Raw genomic sequence first — 9,209 nt, 5'->3', positions numbered from 1 at the left:
ACTATCTTCGGTGGTTTACGTCCCGTGCGTCTTGAGCTGCCAGTTAGCTGTTATATATGCAATGTTACGAGCGAAACATCTCTGTCTGTCTCACAGTCTTTCTAGAGAGCACAAACTTTGATTTCTGCCTCGTTAAGACTTTTTCAATACTGGTCCAGCATTGGTTTCCCCATGATGATCTAGAGATGTACTTGTTGAGGAGTGGAGTGGAGTGATGAGTCTACCAGCTGTCTGCCTTAAATAAGCCAGCAGCGTGTGCATGTACAAACGTGTTGTTTGCCTTACAGTACATAGCCAGCAGGCATATGCATGTACAAATGTGTTGGGTGATACAGTACAACAACAACAACAACACACACACACACACACACACACACACACACACACACACACACACACACACACACACACACACACACACACACACACACACACACACACACACACACACACACACACACACACACACACACACACACACACACACACACACACACACACACACACACACACACACACACACTGACAGACAACAGACAACATGTTTCATAATTAACCGTGTGGCTGTGCACTCCCACACCAGCCTGGCGGGAATCATTTTTACCAGTTAGTGCATTTGAAGTCTGCTGAAACACGTATAGGCTTTGTGTGCATTTGGCTGATACTCGTACATCATGAGAGACAAGCAAGATAAAACATGAGATGGTGCTAAGCTTTCCTAACATACTTGGATTTGAAAGCGAAGTGCTTTATGGAAATTACAAAAAAAAATAATCAAAATAATCAAATTTTAGTCAATGATTATTATCAAGAAAAATATGATTATGATTTGATTATGATTACGTAATCACAGCCAACGATTATGATTTTTTTATTAGTGATCATGATCATGCCCACGTCTGAATATATATATATATATATATATATATATATATATATATATATATATATATATATATATATATATATATATATATATATATATATATATATATATATATATATATATATATATATATATATATATATATATATATATATAAAGTTTCACTGTATATGAGAAGTCATTTTTTCCTTTTGCTTGGAGTAGCTGGCCAAAATTGAATTAATGCGAGGTTTTATTTGGGTTTTTATTGTTGTCTTCTTCCACCGAAAGAGGGAAAAGGAAAAGAATGATAAATCTTTTATACTTATGTTTCTGTTAAAGTGTCTAAACACATTAATAGAAGCGTTTTTAGCTTGAGATGAGATGTGAAGTTTCCAGTTCAGATCATAAGTAAAGGGCAGACCGAGGATGTTCAGTGTAGAAGAGGGAGACAGTTGAGTGTCATTGAAGAAGAGGGGATAGTTGTCTGGAAGGTTATGTTGAGTTAATAGATGGAGGAATTGAGTTTTTGAGGCACTGAACATTAAGTTTATGAAAATGAAGTGTATAGAAAACATTTGCCGTATTTCTTAAAAGCTAGAAAGAATATCTGCCCTCTGTCATTGACTGTACCGAGACTTTTAGCCGGAGTTTGTTAAGTCCACGGAGAGTGTTTGCAGCATTTCATCAAGTGTACACTTGACATTGGCCACATTCTCTTAAATCTACAGATATTATTCGTCACTTTTCATTAGGTCTACGGAAAATGTTTGCCTTATTCTATCAAGTGCATGGATATTAGAACATAAGAACATAAGAAATAAGGGAAGCTGCAAGAAGCGACCAGGCTTACACGTGGCAGTCCCTGTATGAAATATACCTAACTATTTTCACCTATCATCCCAATCCATAAACCCGTCTAATTTTCTCTTAAAGCTCCCTAATGTCCTAGCACTAACAACATGATTACTGAGTCCGGTCCACTCATCTACCACTCTATTTGAGAACCAATTTCTTGCTATCTCTTTCCTAAACCTAAATCTTTCAAGCTTGAACCCGCTATTTCTTGTTCTATCCTGGTTGCTGATTCTAAGAATTTTACTTACATCCCCCTTGTTATAACCCTTATACCACTTAAAGACCTCTATCAGGTCCCCTCTTAACCTACGTCTCTCTGAAGAATGTCAATTTAACAACTTCAATCTCGCCTCGTAAGGAATACTCCTCATCCCTTGTATCCTTTTAGTCATTCTCCTCTGTACTGATTCTAATAGACCTATATCTTTCCTGTAATGTGGGGACCAGAACTGCACAGCGTAGTCTAGATGAGGTCTGACCAGCGCCAAGTATAACTTTAATATTACTTCCGGCCTTCTACTTTTAACACTCCTAAAAATGAATCCTAGTACCCTATTTGCCCTGTTTCTGGCCTTTATGCATTGTTTTCCTAGACGGAATTCATAACTCCAAAATCTTTCTCGTACCCTGTACCTACCAGAGTTTGGTTGTTTAATGTGTACCTATTGTGTGGGTTTCCTCTACCTACTTTGCATTTGTTGATATTAAACTGCCTTTGCCATCTGTCCGTCCATTCTTTCATCCTATCGAAATCTGCCTGCAAGGCGATGGCATCCGATTCTGACCTAATTAATCTACCTGTCACCATTATCTAATCTACTATCACCATTATCTACTGCCTCGTACACTCTACTGTAAAAACTTAACAAGTTTGTCAGGCAAGACTTTCCCTTTGTGAAGCCATGCTGTGACTGATTTATCAAGTTATGCACTGATTCTAATTGTCTAAATGTTCCCTAATGTTCCTCGCTATTATTGACTCCAATAATTTAGCCACAACTGAAGTTAAGCTGACAGGTCTATAATTAGACGCTAAAGTTTTATCTCCTTTCTTAAAGATGGGTACTACATTAGCCTGCCTCCACATTACTGGTACCTCATCTGATTCAGGTGATTTCCTAAAGACAGAAACTAACGGCTCACTAATAACCTCTTTGCATTCCTTAAGTACTCTGGGATATATTTCATGTGGTCCTGGTGTCTTGAACTTTTAGTTTATCTAGCTCCTGTTCCACTATATCCCTAGTTATGGAAATATCTGTCAGCTTCTCATTCTCATCTGCTCTAAACACCTGTTCACTATCTGCATATCCTGCATGTTTTCCTGGGTGAAGACAGTTAAAAAATACTTATTCACAATTTTGCTAACCTCCTCCCCAGAACTAACCAGCTCCCTATCTGGTGCCTTTAATGGACCTACAGTATCCTTATTCTTCGTCCTGTATACCTGATAAAATTCCTTGGGGTCCGTCTTCGCCTGGCTGGGTACCTTTAATTCATAATTGCCCTTAGCTTTCCTCGCTAACCTCCTGACTGTTCTAACTAATTCATTATATTGTGGCCTTAAAACTTCTTCACCTGCCCTTAATCTCTTATATATATACTTCTCTTCCGCCCTATATAATGTTTTAACCTAGCAGTCATCCATTTAGGGTCATTTTCTGTGATCTTATTGCTGTATTCGGGATGTTTGCTAACTGACCTGTATGCAGTTTATCTACGAAATATTTACACAACTCATCTACATTTTCTGCACCTAATTCCCTCATCTCGGCCCCTTCCATCCTCTCCACTCCCTCATCTACTCACCTCGACCTCACCTCTCCCATTTCAGCATGACCTGACCCTCCAACATACTCACACCTATCCCCCCTTCTCTCTCGCTCTCTCTCCTCCGCCCCTTCCGGACACATCTTCCCTCCTCTTGTCCTACACCCTCACGCCTCACCTCACCTCTCTTATCTTGCCTTATCTCTCTCAACTCCGTCCCGGACCTGACCTCACCCTGCATCCGTTGCCAGTCAATTCCTTGGAGGTACCTTTTTGATTCTTCAAAATCTGCTCTCCTAAAGTCAGGTATTTTACTAGTGTTTTTGCTTCTAAAAGCTTCCTCCCATTTTAAAGTGTACCTAATTTCTTGATGGTCACTGTTACCTAGCTGTCCTCCAACCTGTACCTGCGTGACTGCTTCCTCCCTGTTAGTAAGAATTAAATCTGGAATACTGTTCCCCCTTGTGTGTTCTTCGACTACATTTTTTAAAAATTTATCCTGAAATACCTTAAGAAATTCCTCTGCTTCCTTGTTACCCACCATCAGGCTTCAGTCGATATTCCCAAAATTAAAATCTCCTAGCACACATACCTGACTGTACCTGCCTGTTCTATTTATTTCCTGCCACAGTGAGGTGTTAATTTCCTTTGTACTGTTCGGTGGCCTGTACACTACTCCCAGTACTACTGACTGTGATCCTTCCTTAATATCTACCCATATCGACTCTGTTTTGCTATCAGTTTTAATTCTACTGTTAATACAACACTGTAATGTGTCCCTAACGTATAACGCGACGCCTCCTCCTCTCCTGTTTTCCTTGTCTTTATAGAACAGTGTATAACCATCTATGATATTTTGATATTGTTTGCCACATTCTATTAAGTGTACCTAGAATGTTTGTCACAGTTAGTTACCTGTGTGTAGAGTGTTTTGCTGCATTTGTCAAACCTACGAAGGAAGTTTGCGGTGTTTCAGTAAGTATGTGGACAGTGTTTTTTAGTGTTTGTCACAGTTAGTTACCTGTGTGTAATGTTTGCTGCATTTGTCAAACCTACGAAGGAAGTTTGCGGTGTTTCAGTAAGTATGTGTACAGTGTTTCGTATGTGTTTCGTAAACCATACAGTGTTGGGTGTATTTTTTGTAAGTCTTCGGGAAATGTCTGTTGCACTTCATATTACTGTACGTATTGTTTATTTGTTGATGTAAATGAAAAAAAAAAAGTTTGTTAGGAAAGTGTTAGTGTGAGACAAAGGAAAGTCAAAGTAAGAAAGAACAATCAGACGTACACAAACGATGCATGTCCTCGACTTGTTGTGTCTTGAAGGAGAAAATATGACTATGATACAAAGTTTGCAATTTTGTTTTATTAACTTTCTTTTTTATCATCTAATTGACTTTCTTTTTTTTTTCACCGTCACAGGTAACGATCGCCACCACCTCCACCACCACCACCACCACCCCCACCACCACCACCACCACCACCACCATCAAGAGGTGAAGTTCAATGTAAGTAGCACTAAGTACTTTCAGTGTCTGGTGTTGTGTATTTCAGCCACGAGGTGACGCGGCAAGGTGGGCAGCCCTCATCACTGCTTACCTGCTTGGCCTGCATGCCACTTTGACACTTGGGGGAAGTTTGCTGTAGTCGCTGGAATTTTGAGATGCTGAATTCAGGGATTGAAAAAATGGGGAAATGAGCATTCTGAGGAGCCCGGTGGAGGCACCACCACCTCCCCGCAGCACCTTGACGAGTGTGGTCACTGTGTTTCACCTCCGCACGGCTGCCTTCGACTTATGGAAATGCCTTTATTTTGTACTATGTATTTATTTTCCATGCTCTGGTTTGACCCGCTTACCGACTTGCTCGACGCCGCACGACACGCGCGAATGCTGCCTGCCATCTTTATTCACCTTTGTTCGGCGTGCATCGGAGTCGGCGATTATCCTGTGCTTGGTTTTTCTACTGTAAGGAGAAATGTAATTAAGTTTCTATCGTGCGTGGTGTACAGCACATAATGAAGAGGGCCGCGAGAACTCCGTCACAGTGTGTTCCCACAGCCACACCCAGCACTCCTCTGCTCACCGTAATGGAGTGTAGGGCGAGGCAGCCCCGACACGCGCCACTCTGCTGCAATTCACAATATATTATTTTCACTGCTTTTTTTTCTTTTCCTTTCTATATCCTCCTCCCATTATTGTTCTTTTATTTATGCCCACTCACTCACCTGGTTACCTTGAACGGCGCATGATTACCTCTGCGATAAGCCACAAGTGTCACGCAGGTAATGGCAGGTATCAGGGAGTGTTTGGAGGAGAGGTATCTGGTGGTGACACTTTCATGAGCGAGGCTTGGTGCAGCTGTGGCGTGAACGACTGCAGCTGGGGAAGCATTGGTGGTCACTGTGTTTGGTGACGTGAGAGAAACAGATAGAGAGATGGATGGATGGATAGGTGGATAGATAGAGTGAATGATGGGTAGATGGAAGGATAGAGGGAAAGATAGGTAGATGAATAGGTAGATAGAAAGATGGATGGATAGATGGACAGAGAGATGGGCAGATGTACAGATAGAAAAGTAGACAGATAGACAGATAGATAGACAGATAAGTAGATAGATAGATAGATAGATAGATAGAGAGAGAGAGAGAGAGGAGAGAGAGAGAGAGAGGAGAGAGAGAGAGAGAGAGAGAGAGAGAGAGAGAGAGAGAGAGAGAGAGAGAGAGAGAGAGAGAGGAGAGAGAGAGAGAACAGTCATTATGTACGATTTTTTGCTCTCCTGCCTGATGATGTGTTATGATTGTCTGTCTGTCTGTCTGTGTGTTTGTGTATTTGTGCACCTGTCTTGCGTCTGTGTGCCTGGTATCCCCAAAGAGTTAGCAGGGTGTTTTAACAAGGCTGTGATGAAGGGCGAGTGCTGAGCTGAGGAATAATTGACTGGTGCTCAGGGAGGATCCGGGGAGGTGGGCGGTCAGGAGGGAGTATTTTTAGTCTGCTAGATTCTTGTGTGCTGCATTTTTTGTTTATCTTTGTTTGTGTAAGAAGGGCGCGGGCAAAGGGCATTAAATTACGTATAAAAAGGCTACACTGATTTGTCAGTATCTAAAGGAGGACCGAAAAGGTAAGCCAGATTACAGAAATGTTTTTGAGCCCTCCCTCATGAAAGAATTCAAGTCATGGGAAGGAGGAAATACAGAAATAGGCAGTGAGTTCCAGTGTTAAGCAGAGAAAGTGACGAATGATTGAGAATGCCGGTTAACTCCTGCATTAGGGAGGTGGACAGAATAGAGATGCATCAAATCACCTGACTAACGAGGCATAAATCAAGGTATGCGCTCTCTCTCTCTCTCTCTCTCTCTCTCTCTCTCTCTCTCTCTCTCTCTCTCTCTCTCTCTCTCTCTCTCATTGAGGGAGAGAGAGAGACGTTTCCCTCCCACTTCCTTTGCTATAAGGTTTATTTTGCAATACTTCAATCATACGGTTTATTTTCCTATAACTTTCAATAAGGTTGTTTTTCGGGTAGCTATATTTATTTTCCCCTACTTGGATCATACGGTTAATTTTCCTATACTTTCCATAAGGTACATTTTCAAGTACGTATATTAATCTTCTCATACTTCGATCATACAGTTTATTTTCCCTTGGCTTCCAATAAGGCTCATTCTCGAGTAATTTGGTAATAAATATGCGAATAATAAAATATGCGAAGAGGAAACAAAGGAAAACTGGCCATGCAAAAAACGTGATTCTCTCTCTCTCTCGCTCTGTCTCTGCCAAGGCAGCAGGTGGACACGAAAATACGTGCATTGCTCACATGATGGCCGCCGCACACGCCTGATTTGTGCATTATTAATTAACAGGAGAAGCAGTGTTGTGAGCACGGCTAATAATCTCTGTGGCCTTTGAAAATAGTCGTGGTGAGAGAGCGTAGAGTTTCAGAACACAGGCCTCTCTCTCCCAATTGCCGGAGAATTTAGTGTTGTTATTTACTTGTCCTGATAGCTTAATCTAACCTAACCTAACCTAATCTAACCTAACCTAACCTAACCTAACCTAACCTAACCTAACCTAAACTAACCTAACCTAACCTACCCTAACCTAACCTACCCTAACCTAACCTAACCTAACCTACCCTAACCTAAGCTAACCTAACTTAACCTATCCTAACCTACCCCTTTTCCCCCTCCCCCCTCCCAAGACAGCACTCCCTCCCCCTTCCTGGCTGTCTTCCCTCCCCCCTCCCCCCTCCCACCTAACCTATCCCCTCCCCCTCCCCCCCCCCCCCCCCTCCCACCTAACCTATCCCCTCCCCCCTCCCCCCCTCCCCCCTCCCCGGGCAGCCGACTGCCCTGTGGGGCCGGCTGCCCCCCTCAGTCAGGGAAGTACTCCAGCAGGGCGGAGTACACCACCAGGGTGAGGGACAGGGTCTGTGCAATGGCGAGCAGGTTGTCCCACAGGCCGTGGGACAACCTGCTTCCAGCCCTGCCCCTCCCCTGGCGAGCCTTCCCTGGCTGGGGGAGTTGGCGCTGTGGTGGTGGGGAAGGGGTCACCACTCCCTTCCCCACTCCTCGGAGGACGAGCCCCGCTCCCTCGTCCTCCGCGGGGGTCGTGGCTCTCCTGGCCTCCTTTTGCCCCTCCTCCGGGCTGGGGGCCGAGACCCACAGGCCCAGGCCATCCTTCCCCGGGCTGGCCGCCACCACCTGGCCAGCCTCTGGGGCGGGGCAGGTCTCGTGCCCTGGGCTGGCCGCCACCACCTGGCCAGCCTCAGGGGCGTGGCCGGCCTCGTCCCCAGGGCTGGCCGCCACCACCTGGCCAGCCTCTGGGGCGGGACCGGCCTCCTGCCCCGCCTCGGGGACGCGGACAGCCTGGTCCTCCTGGGGGGGCTTGGGGCGGCTGCCCACTCTCTTGCTGTTGCAAAAGAGCACGGGGCAGCCCTGCCCCTGCCCCCTGTGGACACCCAGACCTCCGGCCAGGCTGAAGTACAAAACGGCGTGACGCCCCGCCGTAGTGTACCTCAGTCCGGCCAGGAGGTCCCTCAGGGGCAAGTCCTGGCAGAAGACTGTTTCCCCTCCTGCCAGGCACTGCACCCTGATGGGTGTCTCCTGGTCCAAGGCGGCCAGCTTGTCCATGTTCAGGCTGGCCGCCTGATCCGACACGAGGGGCTTCGCCCCCCCCTCGGCCCCTTGCCGGAAGGTAAAGGAGGCCAGAGAGCGCCTCCCCCCTCCCACAGCAGCCCCCTGAGCGGGGGCGGGACAGCCTCACGGCGTCCACGCCACACTCGCCCAGGAGGCTCAGCCTTGCCTTCCACAGACAATCGACTGCTTCTAATACCCATTCTAGTTCTCATGAAATTAAAAATGTACCTTGGTTCAGTTTTGGCTGAGTGGCGAAAAGTAGGATGGTGGTGAACAGACCGCTTGAGAGAGAGAGAGAGAGAGAGAGAGAGAGAGAGAGAGAGAGAGAGAGAGAGAGAGAGAGAGAGAGAGAGAGAGAGAGAGAGAGAGAGAGAGAGAGAGAGAGAGAGAGAGAGAGAGAGAGAGAGAGAGAGAGAGAGAGAGAGAGAGAGAGAGAGAGAGAGAGAGAGAGAGAGAGAGAGAGAGAGAGAGAGAGAGAGAGAGAGAGAGAGGGGTTGATTGATTGATATATTTTGTTTGCCTTTTGTAACATTAATGCATTTCTGCATTTCATACACAGTTCAATACGTAAGGCCAGGTCCAT

At 45.0% G+C, this 9,209-nt stretch overlaps 1 protein-coding gene across 1 annotated transcript; it reads right to left on the bottom strand.

Annotated features, from left to right (window-relative positions):
• Window positions 1-7,814: 7,814 nt before the first annotated feature.
• Window positions 7,815-8,699, bottom strand: LOC135092360 (uncharacterized). Its single transcript, XM_063990822.1, has 2 exons — window positions 8,300-8,699; window positions 7,815-8,191 (listed from the first exon to the last, which is right to left on the bottom strand). The coding sequence occupies exons 1-2, from the start codon at window positions 8,618-8,620 to the stop codon at window positions 7,862-7,864; spliced, it is 651 nt and encodes a 216-aa protein (XP_063846892.1). The 5' UTR covers window positions 8,621-8,699; the 3' UTR covers window positions 7,815-7,861.
• Between the last annotated feature and the right edge of the window lie 510 nt (window positions 8,700-9,209).

This window comes from Scylla paramamosain, chromosome 39 (genome assembly GCF_035594125.1).
Source record: "Scylla paramamosain isolate STU-SP2022 chromosome 39, ASM3559412v1, whole genome shotgun sequence".
In the NCBI taxonomy this organism is placed as follows: Eukaryota; Metazoa; Arthropoda; class Malacostraca; order Decapoda; family Portunidae; genus Scylla; species Scylla paramamosain.
The sequence above is the reverse complement of the archived record's forward strand: the minus strand, read 5'-3'. Positions and strand labels throughout refer to the sequence as shown.

Coding starts and splice junctions, on each gene's coding strand:
- LOC135092360 (XM_063990822.1), bottom strand. CDS start 8,620: ATGGACAAGCTGGCCGCCTTGGACCAGGAGACACCCATCAGGGTGCAG. Junction 8,192..8,299: donor CCGCCCCAGAGGCTGGCCAG/GTGGTGGCGGCC, acceptor GAGGCTGGCCAG/GTGGTGGCGGCCAGCCCGGG.